This window comes from Rattus rattus, chromosome 1 (assembly GCF_011064425.1).
Source record: "Rattus rattus isolate New Zealand chromosome 1, Rrattus_CSIRO_v1, whole genome shotgun sequence".
Classification (NCBI taxonomy): Eukaryota; Metazoa; Chordata; class Mammalia; order Rodentia; family Muridae; genus Rattus; species Rattus rattus.
The window spans coordinates 13,750,623-13,773,500 of NC_046154.1; the positions used below are offsets into that span (position 1 = coordinate 13,750,623).

General features: G+C 44.4%; 1 protein-coding gene across 1 annotated transcript in view; it reads left to right on the forward strand.

Annotated features, from left to right (window-relative positions):
* The window catches only part of Vps13d (vacuolar protein sorting 13 homolog D), a 223,859-nt gene that overhangs the window by 122,179 nt on the left and 78,802 nt on the right, over positions 1-22,878 (forward strand). The window contains exons 55-63 of the mRNA XM_032895015.1: positions 1,759-1,867; positions 4,745-4,908; positions 5,679-5,787; positions 8,992-9,171; positions 11,448-11,564; positions 12,435-12,584; positions 17,249-17,398; positions 18,269-18,365; positions 20,617-20,765. Of these exons, the coding sequence (XP_032750906.1) occupies positions 1,759-1,867; positions 4,745-4,908; positions 5,679-5,787; positions 8,992-9,171; positions 11,448-11,564; positions 12,435-12,584; positions 17,249-17,398; positions 18,269-18,365; positions 20,617-20,765 (1,225 nt within the window). The remainder of the gene's footprint in view (positions 1-1,758; positions 1,868-4,744; positions 4,909-5,678; positions 5,788-8,991; positions 9,172-11,447; positions 11,565-12,434; positions 12,585-17,248; positions 17,399-18,268; positions 18,366-20,616; positions 20,766-22,878) is intronic.

Below are 22,878 nucleotides of genomic sequence, written 5' to 3' on the forward strand. Positions count from 1 at the left end.
AACCCACAGCATCAGTGCTGCAACCTCCTGTGTCTGGCACCCTTTACTGAGTGTAATGTTTTGGGTTCAGCCACATCATGCCTTGTGACTCTGCTTTTGTGAAATGTTTTTGGTCTGTGTGGTCTTGAGAAGCACTCCATGTTACGTCCTTGCCCGTGTGTCCACACATTGGTAGGCATCGCGGCTGTGTACACAGCCTGTCTGCAGGTTTTGTCCTCTCTGGTGTTGTGGTTTGTCTTCTTGTTTTTTGATGGTAAAGATTTAAAGAACAAAGTTTTTCCATTTCAATGAAATCTAATTTGTTGAATTTTATTATGCTTTTGATGGCCAGATGATTAATTTTTAACTAAACTCATCAGAACTTTTTGCAATAGTAAGGACTGATACAAACAGGCAGGTGTGCACACACTCCAGGGCAGGCTAAGAATAGCTCAGTGGGCACAGTGCTTTATCCAGATGCTGAAGTTCCTGGGTTTGGAGCCCAGCTCTCATATGGAAAGCTGAGTACAGTAGCAAGTGCCTGTAATACCAACACCTCGGGCAGACATGGGCAGACCCTGAGCTTTGTTGGCCAGCCAATCCAACTGAAACAGCCCCAGGTCTAACAAGACCCTGTCTCAAATAATAAGATATAGAGTAATTGAGGCAGGCATCCAATGTGAACCTCTGGCCAAAGTGCACAGTGCACACATACAGGTGAGTTTACCCAGCTGTATATATACAGTTCCCAACACCCTACACAGATGATGGTGATGTTGATGAGGAAGAAGGAGGAGAAGAAGAGGGGGAAGAGGAGAAGGGGAAGAGGAGGAGAAAGGGGTAAGGGAAGAGGAAGAGGAAGACAGAAGAGGAGAAGGAGGAGGAAGAGAAGAGGAGGAGGAGGAGGAAGAAGAGAAGAACAAGAACAAGAAGATGAAGGAGAAGGAGAAGAAGAAGAAGAAGAAGAAGAACAACAACAACAACAACAAGAAGAAGAACAAGAACAAGAAGAACAAGATAAAGGAGAAGAAGAAGAGGAGGAGGAGGAGGGAGCAGCAGCAGCAGCAGCAGCAACAACAACAAGAAGAACAAGAAGGTAAAGGAGAAGAAGAAGAAAAGAAGAAGAACAAGATAAAGGAGAAGAGGAGGAGGAGGAGGAGAAGAAGAGGAGGAAGAGGAAGAGGAAGAGGAAGAAGAAGAAGAAGAAGAAGAAGAAGAAGAAGAAGAAGAAGAAGAAGAAGAAGAAGGAGAAATATTATTTAAAAAAAAAAAAAAAAGCCCCAAGCTGACCAAGACTGCAACATTCCATAAAGCTTGGAATTTTTGAGCCGCAGGCTTGAATTGATTGGGGGAGGTATATTGGCCCATTATATTCTTCTCATTCTAATGCTCCCTTGGGATTTGCTATGTCCCCCTTAAAGATTTATGCTCATTGTTTCGTGTCTTAATTTTGTGCCAGTGAAATCGTGAAGAAAGGGAAAATGCTTGAGTTGTGTTCTTACAAATAAACCTTGAATTGTGCAAGGGTAGGGGCAGCTCTAAGCCTGTCCTGTCTGGCATTGTCTTCTGTATTTTATGATTTTTGTTCGTTTTGAGACAAAGTCTGTATAGCTTTAGTTCTCTTTCTTCTTCAGTTTTTCCTGAGTGCGAAGATTATAGGCATGGGCCCAACTTTTTGATTGTTTTAGAGATTTATGCTTTGGGGTGTGTGTGTGTGTGTGTGTGTGTGTGTGTGTGTGTGTGTGTGTGTGTGTGTACACACTCATTTATTTCTCTTAGTTTGCAGGAGGGAAAAGGAAGGCCTGTAGCTTCCCACAAGGCGATTACCTGTGCAGAACTTGTCTTGGATGTGTCCCCAAAGACGCAGAGAGTCATCCTGAAAAAGAAGGTAAGAGCTCAGAGGCTGCCAGCTAGAACAGGGGCTGAGGAAATGGGCCAGGAGTCCTGAAGGCACTGGGTTCACATTCTCACTGTGTTTGTGCTTATTGCTGGCTCCCTGGCCCTCTCACTCTGCTTTTGGAGAGAACATAGTCCTGAGTCTGTGACTTGTGGGTTTTGATGTTTTGTTTTTTTCCTTTTATTACTTCTTTTACCTCCTCAAACTGAACTAAATGAAAATGCCCACGATAGGCCCCCTTCTCGTGGTCTCTAGATTGGCATGAGAAGAGCGAGGTGCACCTTGAGTATAGGGAAATATGTCTGTTAGCTAGCAGAGATTTGGAGGGAAAGGCAGTAGAATTTGGTCAGAGATCTTACAATGACAAGGAGAGTGATAATGAGGAGTTACAACCGAAAGATGACAGAGTTAGGGTCGGCAGAGATGCAGCAACCACTCAGGGAAGGAAGGTCACTGAGTTGTCATTTGGAACATAGTCCTGAAGAGTCTGCATAGTTTAAGTTCTACAATTCCAAGAGTCCTAATGGAGGGCTGTGTTTACCACTAATGTGTCTCCACGTGTGGCAGGAGGTAGCTTATCTGTAATCAGTTGCACTTTGAGCTTTAATTTCGGATAGATTTCCAATAGTCATGGGCCACTAAACCCACTTAGCCTGATAGACTCTTCCTTCCTTCCTCAGTCTCACCTCGGGTTTAGAGACTAAGTTGTTAGCAAAGAGGAAAAGGGCACCCCAGAAAGATAATGCATCTCCAGTTTTAAAGAACCTTCTGGTTGGTTCCAGCTTGGGGCAGGTAAATCCCTGAAGGCCAGCTGTCCTCATTGGGCAACTGGGTCCTACCTCAGCCTGCAGCATCTGAGCTGCTTCCTGTGTTGGCAGGGACTGTGGGCAGATGTGAGCACTGGCAAGGCTGTGGGAGCTCTCTGGGGAGTAGAGGCTGACTGCGATATCGCTGGCATGGGCAGCAGTTCCAGCAGCAGAACAAGTGCCAGTCTCAGTTTGAAGTGGTTTTCTCACTCCTCCTGAGCTGCATTTTCTTACAGAGTTCCTAGGGCTTTCAAAGGAACCATCTAAGATAATATGCATGAAGCGCTATGGTGACAGGTGGGGCTAATAGCATAGCACACAGTTCTGAGCACACAGCCGTGCCAGGGTCACACTGAGCACTTTGTGTTTATTACACTTAACACAAGAACTGCAGAGGTGGGATAGTTTGCTCATTTGGTAGGTCAGGAAGCAGCGCCAAGAGCCTCGGTGCCTCATCTATCTCATTATTCAGGCTATAAGTAGCTCACTGTGACTGTTCAGTCGGGTCTCAGATCTGGCATTTTCACTCTGATGTCCACATTATACCCTTTGGTTTCTACTGTGAGGGCTGTAGGATGTAGTACCCTGCCTATCCCCAGATTCAGTTCTTACTACTTGATAAGAAAAAATGTAGAATGAAAAAAACTATCTTTTGGGCACATGGGTATCATGTGAATGAATTAGTGGGCACCAGGGGTGTCCACTGCTGTACTGCAGCTCCTACGTGCTAGAAGAATGTGACCCTGAGAGTTGCAGCTTGGGTAGAGATGTCCCTGCAGTGTGGTTATATGGGCTGTGTTAGGGAGGCCACATGAAAGAGCGGTTAAGTACACTCTGGAATCGGACGGTCAGACCCGTCCCACTGGTCACTGTTCAGGCATTGTGGGGAAGTTACTTCTCCCCAAGCTGCAACTTCCTCTTCTATAAGGACAGTGACAACATATACCTTGTTGATTATTTCCAGGGTTAAATGAGTTATTGTATCTAAATCCTCAAGACCAAGGCTTAACCTGCATCGGTTTCTCAATAACTATTATTATCTATAGTGTATAATGGATTAAATAAACTCCTTTGACAGACCTGGAAGCATAATCGCAGTACTTCAGTATTTTAGTACACAAAGTGCTTTGAAAATGAAAAGCAATCAATGGAAAATAACCTTTAAATCCAAGCAAGCTAATATTTGGTTGTAATTATTTGGTAGCTGTTGAGATGAGAAACATCTGAAGGAGCGAGGGCTGCTGCTGTCCCCGCTCTAGCAAGTTGCAGGCGCGTCGGGTACAGGTACTGAATTGTGTCTGTTCTCGGGATAATTACTCTCTCTTCTAGATTAGAGACACCCGAGATCATAGCACAGGAAACAGTGATCATGGCAATAGAGCTAGGTAGGAGATTGGCCTGTGGTTGGCTTCCAGTTCTTTTTAAAGGAAAATACTAAGCGTATGGGTTATAACATTTTCTTTAAAGTTTATTTTAATTATTTATACATGTGTATGTCTATGCCAGGGTTTGTGCAGTCCAGTAAGTTCCTCAGTCACCACCTAGAAGCTGGACTGACAAGCAATTGTGATTTGATGGCTGCTGTGGGTGCTGGGAACTTACAGGGCCCTCTGCAAGGGCACACGCGCTCCTAACCCTGAGGCTCAAAGAATACTTAAAAGATTTGTATCCCTTTCAGATTTTGGTTGCTTGGTTTAGGGATTTAGTATGGCCTGGTGAGTGGTCTAGGGTTTGCCACAGTCCTGACTCCTGGTGACCTGAGTTTGAGCCCTGGATCTAATGGCAGAAGTAGAGAAGAACTCTGCTCAGACCTCCACACGTGTGCACCATTAGACACACATGGTAGCACTCAGCACACATACATACTTACACACACCAGCCGCACAATAAAATGAAAAAGGAGTTTGGCATACTTGGTCTAACTAGAAATTCACAATAATGAAATCTTTAAGATTTCTGTGGTGTGGAAAACATCTAAATCCAGTGGTAACTAGAGAACTCCTTGACCCGTTGTGAGGGACAGGGCTAACTGTGGCTACATCTTTGTGTATCTGCCCATCAGGAACCAGGAAAGCGCTCTCAGCTCTGGAGGATGACAGGGACAGGAATGCTGGTCCACGAGGGCTCTGCGGTGCCCCACAACCCCAACAGACCCTCAGCCACACGCTCCATCGAGGGGTCTGCTATCCTGGACATTGCTGGCTTGGCTGCTGTGACAGACAACAGGTAATCTGCTGGGTGATTTGTGAGTCAAGCTCATTGCCTTCCAATTCAGACTTGAGAAATTTGCCCCTCAAGATAAATTCTGTAAACTATCGTGAGAATTTGTATATTATTTTGATTTTTTCCTTAATGACTGATGACTATCAAATTCTCAGGTATCATTTAATTCTTAAAGTACACATACAGGTATTATGAAAGATCAAATAGTAAGATATTTTATAGAAAATAAACATTTATTTTACTGAAAATTTCAGTCTACTCTTGTTCTCTAAAATTGAAGTTTCTATTCTTAAGTTTTTCTAATAATGTGTTAAGTCTTTCAAGAAGAATTACTTTAATAACACTGCTCAGACCTGTGTTTTGAGTAACTCCGTGGTTGGTTTACATGAATTACTTTAGCTTAAATAAGTTACTTTGTTTACTTATGTATTAGTTTCTCCATAAGTTTATTATTTGTATTTTTAATTGTTACCTCATTTATTTCCAAAAATGTGTACTTTGGGTCACAGAGTAAAGTCTTTAGAAATGGAGCTGTAAGTTGAAGATTTTAGCTGTTCAGTAGATAGCCTCTCCCAGACTGCAAGGTGGCTTGCTCTGTGAGGCACAAGCACTTGTGTTCTGGATCTCCATTCTGTTCATTTGATTTTCCTTGTGTCGAGGCTTAGACTAGTTAGACTCCAGGGTGGGGGTAGGGGTAGGGGTAAGCAGAGGGGCAGAGCCTCAGATTTTCCTTAGGCTTCTCTCCAGAGGACTCATCGTGTATCTCTGTCCAGATATGAGCCACTGATGCTGAGAAAGCCAGATCGCAGGCGCAGCACCACACAGACCTGGAGCTTCCATGAAGGAAAATTGACCTGTGGCTTGCATGGGCTGGTTGTTCAGGTTAGTAGCTTTTGACAGCCTCAACTGTGTTATACATGATGAACTTTTCAATTGGAAAAATTAATTAGAGAGCAGGACTCTCTAGTTACTTCATTTTTGTTAAAGGCAGGCAAGAAACTTTTGCATCCGTATGTTCCTACGGGGGAAATGTTATTTTCTTTTTTTAAGACTTATTCTATTTTAAAATATGTTTGTGATTGAAATAAATGACATCACTTCTCTCTTCCCTTTCTTTCTTCCAGCCCCTCCTACTACCCTTTCTCCACTCCCTCCCATGCTCCCACAGCTTTCAAGTTGATAGCCTCCTTTTCTTTATTATTATTGTCAGATGCATGCATACATGTACATGTATGCACATGTGTATATTAATGCATCCTGCTGAGACCAATTTTGGTGTTGTGTGTTTCTGCTTTTAGGGCTGACCACTCTGCATTGAATGACTGATATAGATGACTCATCACTGGGAAAGACCAATTCTCTTTCTCCTTGCAGTCATTAGTTGCCTATAGTTCTTCTTTGGGGGTGGGACCTACAAAACTTCCGCCTTCCATGTTAACATGTTCATTGATATTGTCATTGTTCCTGTCCTCTTTATACAGCCATTTATAGGAGAAAATGTTTCTCAGCAGGATCTGTAGTATTCTGGCTCTTATACTCTTTCTAATCCCAATGCCCCTGCACCTGTGGCTCAAGATTTATTTTATTTTAATTATGCATATGTGTGTGCATGTATGTGTGAGTATGTGTACATAGGAGTACAGGTGCCTGCAGAGTCCAGAAGAGGGCGTCAGAGTCCCTGGACCTGGAGTTATAGGTGGTTGTATGTTACTTTATATGGGTGCTGGGAATGGAACTTAGTTCCTCTGCAAAAGCAGTAAGTTCTTTTAATCGCTGAGCCGTCTCTCAGCGTCATTGGTCTTCTTGAAGGTCAACAGTGTGAGAAGTAGCTGTGCCACGTGATGACTTTTTTTATTTTTGTTCTTTGTTTCTCTGAATTTTTTTCCCCTGATGATATAAATTACACACCTTACTTTTTAAAAGAAGGGGAGGAGTATTGACTAAAAGCTTAACACTGAGGTGGGTAGGGTTAGATTTAGATCCTGGAAGCTACAGCAGTCTTCTGTAAAGTGTAGGAGCTGGTCAGGAGTTGTACAGTGTCGTCCTTATCTTCTTCCTCTTCCTCCTCCTCCTTCAATAATTACTTTTTCAGTATTCTTTCATTTCTTTTTAATTGTTTTGAGATGTTATTGTATTTACATCATTTCCCCCTTTCATCCCTTCAAACCTTCCCTTATCCTCCTTTTGGTTTCTTTTAAATTCATGACTTCTTTTTTTTTATTGGTAAATGTGTGTGTGTGTGTGTGTGTGTGTGTGTGTGTGTGTGTGTGCGCGTGTGTGTGTGTCTGTCTGTCTGTCTGTCTGTTGTCTCTGTGCATGTGTGTGTGTGTCTGTCTGTGTGCATGTGTGTGTGTCTTGTCTGTGTGTACGTGCGTGTGTGTGCGTGTGTGCGCGCGCGCACTTTTATGTATATGTTTTCAAAGCTGACCGTTTGGTATTGTATAACCAATTTGTTTATATACATGCTTTTGATTTTGCTTATTGCTACATTCTTAGTGGTATCAAAACTAGCATTTTGTTGTAGCAAATGTGACAGACAAGACTGCTAGACAGTTTTTTGTCTTAAACTCAGCCAGTCTGTGGCAGAATAAATTTCCATGTACTTTATAAGCAAATATGTACATGGAAAATTATCAGGCACTTGGATTTCTGCCTGTTCTTTCTTTGGGCCAGGTGTGCGCCCCTGCGTCTGAGGTAGCTTGTAGTGTTGAGCAGCACTGTGACTGTGTGCAGCTCTGCCCTTCGTGGGACTCACACAGAACACCACAGTCGCAGGCAGGCCCCGCTCAGCACAGTGAGTGTTTCCTCAGTGGAGTCAGGCCGTCCTTTCACATGGTGCTGTGTACAGCCAGGAGAAGCCTCTTCTGTTTGGTGAGATTTGTTTTCTTTACCTCTGTGGCCCTGAGCATTTCTCATCAAAGGCCAGCTGCTTACTTATGTGAAGCTCACATCTGGAGTGGATTTGGGATTTTCAATTAGCAACACAATTCAGACTTCTAGAGGCAAAAGAAGGCTTGTTATAATTGGTGGGTTCCGGGTCTGACCCTAACTTTACTTCTAGTTTTTTTTTTAAAGCCCATGTAATTCCAATTTCTGTGGAGCATTTTCCTCCCACCCAAATCCCCTTTCAATGTTTGTTGTTTCCTGGATCTGCCCACCAGTTCTTTGCTGTGAATGTGTTTTGGTTAGGAAACTGGGTTTGTTTCATTTTTATGCTAAGTACAGCAATTGAAGACTTGCAAACATTTTTTGACCTGCCCTTTCCAAGTTGTGTATCTACTTTCTAAACTTACCTTTATGAAAGGCTTTCACTGTGTTGAAATCTGCCCTATTGTCTCAGTATTTAAAATGAACAAAGATTGGGGGACATGGTGGTGCATCCCTAAAATCCCCACAGGAGACGATGAGGTTGCCCAGGCAAAAGAATAAGGCAATGTCCTGAAACCAAAACCAAGAAAACATATTGAAATATTTGCTCTCTCTAGTCTTTCGCTTGTCCTCATGGGCCTTACCCTGTAGACCTGCATTTCATGTGAAGGACGTAGCTGGACTATGACTTTTTTCCAAAGCTTGCCAAACTGTGTTCTAGTCAATACTACTCTTGAAAAGTGGCATCAACTCAGACAATTTGATCGTTTTGCCTTCAGCATAGGGGAAGTTTTTGCTTTAGAACTGGCATTTTAGATAGAAAGTTGAGTGATAAATGATCAGTTTTATAATACTTAAGGTTTGTAGGCAAGCCTCAATGATAGTACTCAAAGAAACAAAGCTGCTTTGGCCCCTTCATAAACTTAGAGTGATTGAGGCTTACTATGAGGTGGAATAAAACCAACCCACTGTGTCTGTGGGGTTACCTTTTATGGTGTGTGCATGTAAGTTTCCGTGTTAATGCAGTAAACTTACCTTGCCAGTATAGACAGTCCTACTTTTTTTTTTTTTTTTTTTAATTTTCAAGACATTAGACTTCATTAGAAGTGTGGCTCCTCAAAGGAGAATTTCAGTTTATTTGTTACCTAGCGGTATTTTGAATTGTCCAAGTCTGTGCTTTGGCCTTTGCTTGTACATTTTTATTTTGACATCTTTTAGGCCAAAGGAGGGCTTTCTGGATTGTTTGATGGAGCTGAAGTTGTTCTTGGTCCTGACTCATCTGTAGAGCTGTTGGGGTCAGTTCCACCAGAACAACAGTTTGCTAACCAAAAAATGAGGCCTGGTTCTGGAATGTTGTCTGTGAGAGTCATCCCAGATGGACCAACAAGAGCACTCCAGGTAAGCGTTGGAAGGACCCACATAGCCCATGTCCTTTCCTTCCCATCCTCATGGTCAGCTGTATAACAAGTATTTATTTTAGTGTGTTCACATGCTGGATGTGGGCTGTTCTATCTCATTTGTAAGAAAGGACTTGGTCTCCATCACAAAGTTGTATGGGAGCTAGAGTGGAAGTAAGTGTAAATATAAAGTCAAGCTAAGTCTAAAAATGCTTAGGACTTAACCAGTCTTGGAGATGGTTGTTCATGGCACTCAAGAGGCTGGGGCGCAAGGATCACTCATTCAAGTTCAAGGCCAGCCTAGTTACATAGCAAGAACTTTACCTCCAACAGATAAGAATTTAAAAAGATAAGATTATTGCCTATTATTATTCTTAGTGTAGTTAACTATTATACTCACTTTTAAAACAATTGATGAATGACTAATTGGGAAAGGAGCTTTTCTACCCAGACAAGTCCAATGGTGTGTCACGAAGGGAGGGGCGAGGAGAGTGAAGGGCCTGGGATTTGAGGCTGAGGGAGTGCCTACAAGACATAATACTCAATGAACAGTAAGCTAACAGGAAGAGTGGACCTGGTAAGGCGAGGGCCTTCACTGTGTTGGACATGTTCACACAGAAGTAATTTTCTTAGCAGCTATTAGAAGCAGGCAGCGTTTCAGTTACTAAACATGTGACAGTGAGCCCAGGACAGTCTGAATTCCATCTTCATAGTTTACCTCAGGGCATAGACAGCTGCTGAGAGATAAACATAGGAAGTTACTGTATTAGGGTTCTCTAGAGGAACGAAACTTCTAAAATGAATATATGTATGGATATTAAAAGCAGACTTATTGGAATGGTGTATAGGCTGTGGCCCAGCTAGTCTGTCAGTGGCTATCCTGCCCAAAGGGCCAAGAGTCTAGAGTTGTTGCCAGAAGCCTCGCTGTCCAGCTGCTCTTCGATTTAAATTGGATCCTGAGGAAGTAGGTTCTAGTACCAGTAGAAGAACACTTCAGCAGCAGGAGAGGACAGTCAGGCAAAAGTAAAGACCTTCCTTATCTGTGTTCTTTATGTATAGACAGCTGTCAGACATGGTCCACACTTAGGATGAGTCTGTGCAGCTCAGGCGATTGATTAAGAAAAACTCCACAGATATGCTCAGCGACTTGGGTTTTGGTTAGTTCCAGTTCCAGTCAAGTTCATGACCAACACTAGCTATCACAGTTATATAGTATTTGGTAAGCTGAGTAGTGAAGAGACCGGCATTGGCATATGGTAAGAAATAAGTGTAGAGACAGGATTGGAACCTGAGATTCAAACTAATGGTAGAATGTTTTGTCCAAGACAGGCAGGAGTCAGGGGGTTGTCACGATGAGGATTGATCTGAGATAACTCATTGGCTGCAGTGTTTAAAAAGATTGGAAGCAGAGAAAGCCCAACTAAGAGGCTCTGGCATGATAATCAGAAATGGTGGCTTAGAGCAAAGTGCTGGGTGTTGGGGAGAGAAGCTAATCCAAAGGAAGCTGATGGAGTGCTCAGTGATTGAACGTGGGATGCGGACTGAGGCAAAGTGGCCTCTAGGAATCTGTTCTAGGCAACAAGGGGGATAAAAGTCTATATCACTAAGCAAAATGAAGAGCAGATTTGAGGGAAACAGAAATTACGTTGGCACTTACTAGGCTAAGGTAACATGGTTCTCTGTAGTGACATCCAAAAACCATTGTGACTTCTGGTTGGATCTCAAGGTGAGATGTGTGTTGGAGATGCAGTCATCAGTCATAGAGTAATAGAGAGCTGAGGGAAATAAGACAGTGGAGTACTGTGTGAACATTCTGATACGACACATCATGCCCCACATCGTCATGAATCTGTAATACCACTTTGCAGAGGCCTGCCTGTGCTCTGTGAAGCCTGCCTATGCTCTTTCAAGCCTGTACTTACCCTGTGAGGCCTACCTGTGCTCTCTGAGACCTATTGCTTTATAAGACCTGTCCTTGCTGTGTGAGACCTGTCCTTTCTGTGCGAGACCTGTCCTTGCTCTGTGAGACCTGTCCATGCTCTGTTAAACCTATTCTTGCTCTGTGGGACCTGTTCCTGCTCTGTGAGGCACCCAAGGTGTTTAGCTGGATAGAGTGCTATCTAGACTCTGCGTTGTACCTACTTTATTATTGCCCAGATTTTCCTCTAGCAGCCTGGGAGGCCATTAGCTTCTGTGGTTTTCCTGGGCATGTAGTGACTCTTGACCAGTACTTGGCATGGAAGTGTGAGCCCTCATTTTGTTCTGTTTTGACTTCAGATAACAGACTTCTGCCAGCGGAAAAGTGAGCGCTCATCATATGAAGTGGAAGAACTTCCTGTTACAGAACAGGAGCTGCAGAAACTGAGGAATCCAGACACACATCAGGAACTGGAAGTAAGCTTATCGATTTATTTATACATGTGTGTATGTGTGTGATCATGCTACACAGTATGTGTGAGATCAGAGGGGAACTTGAAAGAGTCAATTCTCTCCTACCTTTACCCACTGAACCATCTTGCCAGTCCAGATTGTAAGTTTGTAAAATACTGTAGATTAACGTTCTTGGCCACCAGTTGGCTGAGAATTTGCTTGGTGACTGTGTGAACTCTTAACTGTGGGGTGCTGTTTCATTGTGTTTACTGTTACCACTCATGTGTTTGTGTCATGCGAGTGATGTCTGCAGCTTAGGTGGAACCGCAGAGTAACAGATGTTCCTCTAGATGACAAAAAGGAAGCTGAATGATCCAAATTTTAATAGTATTTAGAGAATAAGAAATTTCCTCCATCTGACTCAAATCCTCCTTCCTTTGTCTTTGCACTGTGGGAGAGAATGACAGCTTGAGGTCAACATGAGATGAGCATGAGGAGCATGCTTACTTTATCTTGGTGAACAGTCTTTAATCAAATGCCTGTGGGGAGCCGTGTCAGGTGCCGTGGAAATGCACAGAATAACCCGCTACACAAAGAAAGAGGCTCTAGAACAGTCGCTCTCCTGTGCTGTGCAGCATCTGTGTGTGCTGGGCATAGTGTCCTCACACACCAATGGCATTGCGACCTGACCGAGGAGTGCATTGAAAACAGAAGGCTTGGCTTCCAGGGAGATGAGGATATTTGAGCCAGAAAGGTGACTTGTCAAAACTGCAGAGGTTTTATACTCTTGAGAAGTAAAGAGAAGAGAGACTGAAAGCCATTCCTATCTGTGTACTCCTCTGGCTTCTATGAGCTCTCTTACAAACAATTGACAGAGCTTTGATTTCCTTTCAGGTGCTTGTGCGGTTAGAAGGCGGAATTGGTGTCTCTTTAATTAATAAAGTCCCAGAAGAACTGGTCTTTGCAAGCCTGACAGGAATCAACATCCATTATACCCAGCTGGCAACCAGTCACATGCTTGAGCTTAGCATACAGGATGTGCAGGTACCAGGATGAGAGTGTTGTCTCAGTGCTCATTTATGTGTATATCTGTATGTGTATGTGTACACACGAGTACCAGTGCCAAGGGAAGATGGAGCTGGCCTCCTGGATCTGGAGTTAGAGGCAGAACCACGCAGTCTGGGAGCTGTAAACCGTATCCAGGTCCTTTGCAAGAGCCGTAAGCATTCTTTATGACTGAGCCATCTCTCAGTCTCTGGAGGAAATATCTAATCTTCAAAGAATCATCCTGTGAAGAATTTCTACTCCGATGCATCTCACAAATTCTTTGTTTTTGAGACAGGGTCCTACGATGGCCCTGGCTGGCCTATAACTTACTGTGTAGGACCAGGCCAGCCTGGAACTCAGGGAGAATCTGCCTGCCCCTGCCTCCTGAGTACTGTCAACAAAGGCATGGTCATTATGCCTGGCAATATAAACCAAGGTGAATTCTGGATTCTCTGGCTGATGTATAACTAGTTTAGTTACTAATGGGAATGGTGGCTGGTGCACACACAGTGTGCATGTGGAGGTCAAGGGACAAAGTCAGCTCCCTCCTTCTCCTTTACCAGAATCCCAGGACTTGAACTTGGGTTGTCAGACTTTGCATTGTAAGGCCACATCACCAGTCTCTTGTTTTCCCATTATATGAGCTTAGAAAAAAAGAACAGAGTTACGTAGCCTTCTCCAGGAGGAGTTGAGGTCATTGTGGCGAAACTTATGACTGGCTTAGTTTGAGAAGTTTCCAGTGCTGGGAGAGGAGGCTGGAACAGAAGCCTACAGAGTAGAAGCATTGAGAAGATAGAACTGAGCATCTACAGAGACCAACAGCTAAGTCCATAGCAGTGGACCTGTGTGGAGAGAGCTACAGAGGAAGAGATTTGGCAGAGTGCCGATCTATGTGGAGAATCTACTCAAACAGGAGGATCTGAAGGAGTAGGCTGTAAGCTGCACCAAAACCCCAGAATGTGTGGGGCATTGAGAAGAGTCTCAGGCAGGTTTTGTCTCCATGATTTATTGGCCCCAAATTGAATACTGTTTTGGCCCTGTCTTGAAAATCATGAAAGGAAGAGCTGAAAGGTCAACCAGTATCCCAGGAAATGGACAGCGTTCCCAACAAATCTCATAATATATTTGGGTACAGATATATCGAGCACCCAGCAAGGCAAAACTGACAGGCTGTAAGCAACCACCATGATGTAGATGAGAAGCAGCACACTGAGGACGAGAATGCTTTCAGGATGGACCCAGTGCTAATGAAGTCATTAGAACATATTAAAACTATTATCAGAACTGGAGTTTTGTGTGTTTAAAAAGTTGAATAGAGACACAGAAATAAGAACTGATTTGAAGAAATGAAAATTTCACTCAATGTATATAACACACAACCTGGATGAACTCCCATACCTGTGGACTTCATATCTATGCTTAATATATCCAGAGCTTTCTCCATATCATTGTTTCCTAAATAAAGCATAACAACCATTTCCATAGCACTTATATTGGATGAGACACTGTAAACTACTTAGAGACTATAAAATGTTCAGGAGGCTATGTGTGCCTGTGTACAAATACCACATTGCTTTATGGACTAGAAGATTCATGGATCTTAGCATGTAAGACACCTTGAACCAATTCACTGCCACTCTGAGATGCCATAGGTTACATACAAGTAATAGTAAAGTCAATCATGGATAAAGACCATTATATACAAAGGAACAAAACTAAGATGACAAAGAAAACAATAGATTTCTGGTTGGAAAGAAATGCAAGTAAGAACATGATCAGCAACACCCTCAAGTGTTGAAAACAGGCAAAAGCTATCATTCTAGAAACCCACTCCCAGAAAAAGTATGTTTCAAAAATAAGGGTGACTTAGTCATTGTTCTATTGCTACAAAGAGATACCATGACCACAGCAACTCTTATAAAAGGAAGCATTTAATTGGGGGTTTGTTTACAGTTTCAGAGGGTTAGTTCATTATCATCATGGTGGTACACAAGCAGACTGGTTCTGGAAAAGTAACCAAGAGCTTTATATCCTGATCCACAAGCCTCAGGTAGATAGACTGGGCTTAGCATGGGCTTTTAAACCCCAGAGTCCACACCTTGTCCAACAAGGCTACACCTCCTCTAACAAGATTGCACTCCTAGTTCTTCCCTGACCCAGGGACTCGACATTAAAATACAGGCGCCTATGGGAAATATTCTCATTGAAACCACCACAAAGGATGAAGTGAAAATGTTCTTAGGCACAGAAATGATAAAAGAATTTATTACCTACAATCACAGCTTCCAAAAGCTTTAAAGAACATTACCCAGCAGACAGAAAATGGTGCTAATGGAATTTGAATCAGCACAAAGGAGAGAAGAAAACTTGATGTGAAGACATGAGAAACAGGCAAAACTAGGCTTCTTAAGTAAGTCCCTACTTACTTAGGAGGTAATGGCTGCTTAGACAAGCATGACAGCACTGTGATGTGGTGTCTGTACCACAGAGAAGTAAAATGAGTAACAACCGTGCATGAAGTCTGCAGGGGACAAGTGCAAGCTCAGCACTGTGGTTTGTATATGAAGTAGTATGATGCCATTTAGTGGTAGACAACATACTGAATTAAATATTATAACCACTCCCAAAATAATAACTGTAGGTAAGTAATAAAGTTGAATGGTGAGTGCTTGATGAATCCAAAAGAATGCAGAAAATGGGGAAGACAACATATGAGACAGATAAAAGCCATAGCAAGAAGGGAGACGAAAACTTAATGGTGCCAATTGTCAGTTATCAGCATAGAGATGGTCAGATTGCATAAAAAGGGGCCACAAGAAAGGGCCTATGATCAGGCTAGAGGCTTAGGCAGGAGGATCGTGTGTTCAGGGTCCACATGTGTTATGTAGTGAGACCCTGTCTCCCCCACACTTGTTAGCTATAAAGACTGAAATAGGTTAAAAAGGTCTAAAAGGGGGTGGGGAGGCACACTACACTTTAACTAGTCATGAGGAAGGAAGTAGGAGTCACATTGATTAATGTCAGAACAAAGAATATTAGCAGAGATAAAGAAGGTAATTTCCTAATGATAGGAGAATTAATTAATCAAGAGGACATGACACATGTGAACACTGATATGTCTAATCACAGACTCTAGCCTTCTGACATTGTGACACTATGTCATCTCTAGAAACCTCACTTGAGAACTGTGCAATTGACTTACAAAGAAAGAAACCGCAAAAAAGAAAAAAATCTCAGAATGTTTTAATAAGTTTACGATCTCATGTTGAGCTGCATTTGTAGTTGTCCCAGGCTGCACATGGCTCGGAGCCTGAGAGTTAGACACATCTGATTAGAACTTTAAAGTTTGTAGAAGAGAGCTGGCGAGCTGTCTCAGTAGATGAGGGAGCTCACTTTCAGATCCGATGTGAACTGACTCTCACACGTACACACATGCAAACACCAACCACTGTGTATAAAGCCTGGCGTGTGCAGTGATCAACAAGAGTCCTGTCTTACACCTGACATGCAAGATTGTCTTCTGACCTCCACACATGTGACCCTATGAACATGCGTCATTCACACCTGCATGTGTACTCAGGTACAAGGGTTGAAAAACTGAAAGAGAGCAGGTGAGCACAGAAAGAAAAGAAAAGAAAAGCTAAACATCTGAAGTCCATGAAGTAGAATCTATAATTGCAGTAGAAAAAAATCTGTGAAATCAAAAGTTGTTCTTAGCAGCAGGAGAGACCACTCAACCTTCAGAGTTTGCAGATGACCAGGATGTCTGCTCTCTTGTTTTTAAGGAGTTTGGAATGAGGGAGAAGCGTCGATAGCATAGCAGTAAGAACATTGGCCTTGGGCAGAACGGGCTTCGATGAACCCATCTCTATCAGTGGTCATCCTGAGAAAGGGCTGTTCTCTACTTCAGCTAGGGACAGTGAGCTGAGGCTTACACTAGATCACATGTATGGTGCCCAGTTCAGGTTATAATGTATATGTTGACTGGTTTTTGACATGACAGTTCTTCTCCTTTGATGTTTTAAGGTTTGTTTTCTATTTTGAAATTACTTTTTATTAGCAAATATTGTGTCTATTGTGTTAAATATGACGTTTAAATATGACTATTCTATGGAGTGGCTAAATTGAGCTAACTTCTTAGTCTTCACTAAGTCAAGTCTTATAACTTCTCTTGTTATTTCTGTTACTATGTTGTTATTGTCAATTCAATTTTTATTTACTTTGTGCATTTATATGTGTGCATATGGCAGAATATGTGTGTGGAGGTCAGGGAACAACATGAGAGAATTAGTTCTCTCCTTCGACCACATGGATCTGGGAGCTTGGCAGCAAGTGCCTTTACCTGCTGAGCCAGCCGTCCTGCCCCCACTGTTGTTATTTTTGAGGCATGGACCACTGTGTAGTACATTCTGGCCCCCAGTGCTCAGTTCTCCTGCCTCCACTTTCTAAGTGCTAGCATTGCTGGTATGCATCATTTTGCCCATTATCGTCACCACCATTGCTCTTGGATTCAATCTATTGCTGAATATGTCTGTGTGCTGTAGATGTGAGGTGGCAGAGTGTCCAGGGGACTCTGAGTAGCCTGAGGCACCAAATATAAAGAACAATAACTAAGCAGCTCGTCTTGTTTGTTTCTGCTTTGTTGGCTTTTCCTGCCCCAGGTGGACAATCAGCTCATTGGTACTACTCAGCCCTTCATGCTCTATGTGACCCCTCTGAGCAATGAGAATGAGGTCATTGAGACAGGTCCTGCTGTGCAAGTCAATGCCGTGAAGTTCCCCAGTAAGAGCGCGCTGACCAACATCTACAAGGTGGGCTGGCGGGGAGGCTGGGGACAATGGCATGTAGGAGGCATGTGAGGCTTGCTCTCTCCCACTCAGGCCACAGAGCAAGCAGCAGCACACTGTATGCACAAAGGTAGCTCCAGGGCAGAGCCACTGTGGCTTTTGCTTGGCCATTGAGAGAAATGTCTGAAGCACCTTTTCTTGGCACCTTGTATCCTCAGTTGTGTTGTCAGCAACCTTGGTAGCACTGAACCCAGGGAGGCCAGAGGTGCCATTCCTGAGTTAAACAGTATCTTGTAAGCTGCTGTGGTCTGTTGCTGAGTGTCGAGTAGTCCAGAGATAATTCTGGAGAGCTGTGTGGAGTTTTTCTTTGGAATAACGTGCTAAGTAAACTGCCACGGATATACTAACAGCAGAGTTAAAAGTGAGGGAGCTTTCTGACCTGGGGTTCCCAAAGTAGAAGCCAGCTATATTAGCAGCAACCTGTAAAAGCCAGAACCCTCTTTCTGCTCCTTTACCACCAATGCTGATGGGAGGAGGCTGACCTGCATCCCCACCACAAGCCCAGTCGCGTTGCTTCTGCTCACTAGGCAAGGCCGTAGGGATCAAGCAGGGTGGCAAAGTGTCCATTGGACACCTGGACTTCCGTCACTGTCACAGGCAGACAGGTGAGCCTCAAGCCATATATCAATCACAGGTAAAGAAACCATAAGACAGGGTCTTGCTTTGCTGCCCAGGCTGTTTGGAACTGCGGGGCTCAAGCAAGACTTCTGCCTCTGCCTTCCTTAGTAGCAGAAACTATAGTGTCTGCCTGACTACCTCACTGGGACCTGCTTCATGGCACAAATGAAAACTGCTTTGGCACTTGACTTTAAACCAGACTTTCTTTCTCTCTAGCACCTGATGGTCACGGCTCAGAAGTTCACAGTACAAATTGAGGAGAAACTGCTGCTCAAGCTACTAAGTTTCTTCGGCTACGATCAGGCAGAATCAGGTAAAGCTGATCACTCTGTGCTTCTGCCTGGGATTGGCCCACAGTAGTGTGTTATTGTTTGTAAAACACAGTTAGTCCCTAGACACCAACAGAGCTGGCTCTCTGCCTCCTACTCTGAGCGAGGCAGCTCAGGTTGGGGTTTAGCAGTTCCTTTCCCAAAATTGCTTGTTGTCTGAGTTCTGTCAAGGAGCTAGGCTGCCCTAAGAGAGTCTTGGCATCCTGGAATGTCCAGTGGCTGGCTGCTAGGAAACAGTGCCCCCTCCTTTACTTTGCAGGTTCTGTTCTCTGCTATAGAATGGAGTGATGGCCATCATTTAGCTGGCCACTTGGTTATGAGACCAGCTCAGGGCCAAGAGTCAGAAATGCCTTTTGGGCAGTTGCTTTGGTTTAGTTTGAAGAGCAAAACTGGCTATCCACAATTATTAACTTTTAACGTCTGTACCCTTGTACCTCAGTTCCCAATGTCATTACAAAGGTTTCTTGTTGCTGTCCTTTGGCCTTTGGGAAGGGAGTCAGATCACCGTCAGAGAGCCCTAAGCATCTTGCAGAGCTGAAAGAAGAGCTCAGCTGTTGTCTTCCTAGCGTCCTTGTCACAGCTCCTCCTCCTGTTGTTAGATGGCTCCAGCTAAGAAAGATGTCAATGATGTACAACAGCCTTTTTCAAGGGTTTAGTTTGTGTGCATGCATTCATTATATATAAGTGTCTTCCCTGTGTGTATGGGTACCTGTGGAGGCTGGAAGAGGGGTCAGATCCTCTGGAATCACAGGTAGTTATGAGCTGGCCTGATTTGGCTGCTGGGAACTGAACCAGGTCCTCGAGAAGAGCAGTAAGCACTCTCAACTGCTGAGATATCTTTCTAGCTACTTGGCTAGTTGGGTTTTTGGAGGGTTTTTTTGTTTGTTTGTTTGTTTGGTTGGTTGGTTGGTTTTTTTTTTATGTGTTTGTTTGTTGTTTTGAGACATTCCATCTTTGTAGTTCATGGCCAAGTTCATGATCTGACATCCTTTAGCCTGTTACTGTCCGCATTTGTATACCATATTGGCTAGAGGGAAAATGCATATACCTACCCACAATGCCAGAAAAATATTTTTGTCTTTATAATCTAGATTTAGAATTGAGCTTTAAACCTTAAGCATCACAAATAAAATAGAATTAAGCTTTTAGAATATTTAGGATTGTCTAGGGATTTTGCTAAGTGCTACCACCTGCAGGTAGCATGCGTGGGGTACTGGGCTTTGTCCTTAGAGCCACAGAAGAAAGAGAGTGAGAAAGAGGAGACAGCTCTTTGGGAGGAAGGCCCTGTCTGCCTAGCCCTGTGCTTTGGTTCAGTTTATCTGGAGTTACACAGCCACCTGAGTGCCCAGCAGACAGGCGGGTTTTCTGTTTGGCTCCTTCCCAATAAGATTCACTTCAGGTTTCACTCATGTTTTTCTTGTAAATCCCTCTTGGAAGTTTGTTTGTTTGTTTGTTTGTTTGTTTTTCCCCCAGCCTTGCACAGAGAAACTTAGGCTTTTGGGACGAACTTGTCTGCCTGTCATTACTCTTCCTCTACTTTCAGTAGGGTTCTGTTTTCTGAGTGTGCAAAGGCAGGTCTCCCTCAGAGCATCCTTCAACTTCGAATAGAACTGATGGCAGCTTCAACTGGGAATGTGCAAAGTAGCTGTGAGCATTCTCTCTGGTTTTCCTTCAAAGACACTCTATAGAAGCCAATGGGAAGTCACTGCCCGAATAGGCATTTGCATTGCCGTTCTAGCCCATGTCCCTCCTTTATACTCATGGACCGGCAATTAGAAACTCTGCCTCGATTATCCTGCTTCTGAGACTTGCCCTCACTTTCTCAGGGACTGTTTATCCCTCATGTGTTGTTTATGTCGGGAGTATCTTTTTTGACTCAGCTGTTCTGCACTCTAGATTCGTATCACCTAGATCATGGGTACTTGTAATGACAGCGGTAGTTCTGGAAAGTCTGTGGCCAGTACCTGAACCTGTGACCTTTGGCTTTCTAAGATACTGTCTGCTGGGTGGCTCAGAGTCACAGGTTAGCAGATGAAGCTAAGCTACCTTTTTATAACCCATGTAACAGCGACTTTTATACAGAAATGGCATCTGCATATTGTATGCATTGCTGAGCTCACAAAGAAAGTGAGGACACTGCATTTTGTTTGTGTGGGTTTTTAGGGGAGGTCACAAGTTTGAGTCATGATGCCAACAGCTTTTGGTTTTGTTTTCTTCCTTACGTCTTTGGATCAGAGGTGGAAAAGTATGATGAAAACATCCATGAGAAGACAGCGGAGCAGGGGGGAACGCCCACTCGATACTATTTTGAGAACCTCAAGATCAGCATCCCCCAGATCAAGCTCAGTGTGTTCACCTCCAACAAACTGCCACTGGACCTTAAGGTGAGCGCAGCTGGCGCTCCACGGGAGTGCACGTCGGTCGCTCGCTTTCTCTGCCTGGAATTACACCCACAGCATTGATTCTGTACCTTTTATGGGTGTTCATTAGTTTGCGTAATACTCTTTTTGTTTAATGTTTGGCATAACTTTGCCAAAGACAAACATTACCAAAAAGGATAAAACAGGATGATGCCACTCTTGTCTGTTCTTTGGGTGGCTCTAGGCTTACCTAAGAGCAGTAGAAACCCTTTTCCTGGACTTAAGAACTGAAACCAAGACAGCCTTTCTTTTGACCCACTGTCCAAATCTCTCTTGCTGTCTTCTAAGTATTATACTGGGATAAGCGTCACCAGGAAGGTCTGCCACCTTTACAGGAGACTCAGCTGTAAGCTTGCTGGGATATGGCCTTGTACAGCTTTAGGACATAACCCTCCTATTAACCGTCCTGATCCACGGGTGACCAATGTAGCCTTAGCAACACATTCATTTTTAGTAACTGGGCATATTTATGGAAGGGACAGGCTGATATTCAATCCAAGTCTGTCATGTCTGCGTTCTGCACCGCACTAGACTGTGCTGCCTGCCCCCTGGCACATAGGTGAGGCTGTCATTAGACTGTGCTGCCCCCTGGCATATAGGTGAGGCTGTCATTAGACTTTGCTGCCCCGTGGCACGTAGGTGAGGCTGTCATTAGACTGTGCTACCCCCTGGCACATAGTGAGGCTGTCATTAGACTGTGCTGCCCCCTGGCATATAGGTGAGGCTGTCATTAGACTGTGCTGCCCCCTGGCACATAGGTGAGGCTGTCATTAGACTGTGCTGCCCCCGGCACATAGGTGAGGCTGTCATTAGACTGTGCTGCCCCCTGGCACATAGTGAGGCTGTCATTAGACTGTGCTGCCCCCCTGGCACATAGGTGAGCTTTCATTAAGCCGTTGCTGCCCCCGGCATATAGGTGAGGCTGTCATTAGACTGTGCTGCCCCCTGGCACATAGTGAGGCTGTCATTAGACTGTGCTGCCCCCTGGCACATAGTGGGGCTGTCATTAGACTGTGCTGCCCCCTGGGACATAGGTGAGGCTGTCATTAGACTGTGCTGCCCCCTGGCATATAGGTGAGGCTGTCATTAGAGACTGTGCTGCCCCTGGCACATAGTGAGGCTGTCATTAGACTGTGCTGCCCCCTGGCACATAGTGGGGCTGTCATTAGACTGTGCTGCCCCCTGGCACATAGGTGAGGCTGTCATTAGACTGTGCTGCCCCCTGGCATATAGGTGAGGCTGTCATTAGACTGTGCTGCCCCATGGCATATAGGTGAGGCTGTCATTAGACTGTGCTGCCCCCTGGCACATAGGTGAGGCTGTCATTAGACTGTGCTGCCCCTGGCCCCTGGCTGGCACATAGGTGAGGCTGTCATTAGACTGTGCTGCCCCTGGCACATAGGTGAGAGGCTGTCATTAGACTGTGCTGCCCCCTGGCACATAGTGAGGCTGTCATTAGACTGTGCTGCCCCCTGGCACATAGTGAGGCTGTCATTAGACTGTGCTGCCCCCTGGCACATAGTGAGGCTGTCATTAGACTGTGCTGCCCCCTGGCACATAGGTGAGGCTGTCATTAGACTGTGCTGCCCCCTGGCACATAGTGAGGCTGTCATTAGACTGTGCTGCCCCCTGGCACATAGTGGGGCTGTCATTAGACTGTGCTGCCCCCTGGCACATAGGTGAGGCTGTCATTAGACTGTGCTGCCCCCGGCACATAGGTGAGGCTGTCATTAGACTGTGCTGCCCCCTGGCACATAGTGAGGCTGTCATTAGACTGTGCTGCCCCCTGGCACATAGTGAGGCTGTCATTAGACTGTGCTGCCCCCTGGCACATAGGTGAGGCTGTCATTAGACTGTGCTGCCCCCTGGCATATAGGTGAGGCTGTCATTAGACTGTGCTGCCCCCTGGCACATAGTGAGGCTGTCATTAGACTGTGCTGCCCCCTGGCATATAGGTGAGGCTGTCATTAGACTGTGCTGCCCCATGGCACATAGTGAGGCTGTCATTAGACTGTGCTGCCCCCTGGCACATAGTGAGGCTGTCATTAGACTGTGCTGCCCCCTGGCACATAGTGAG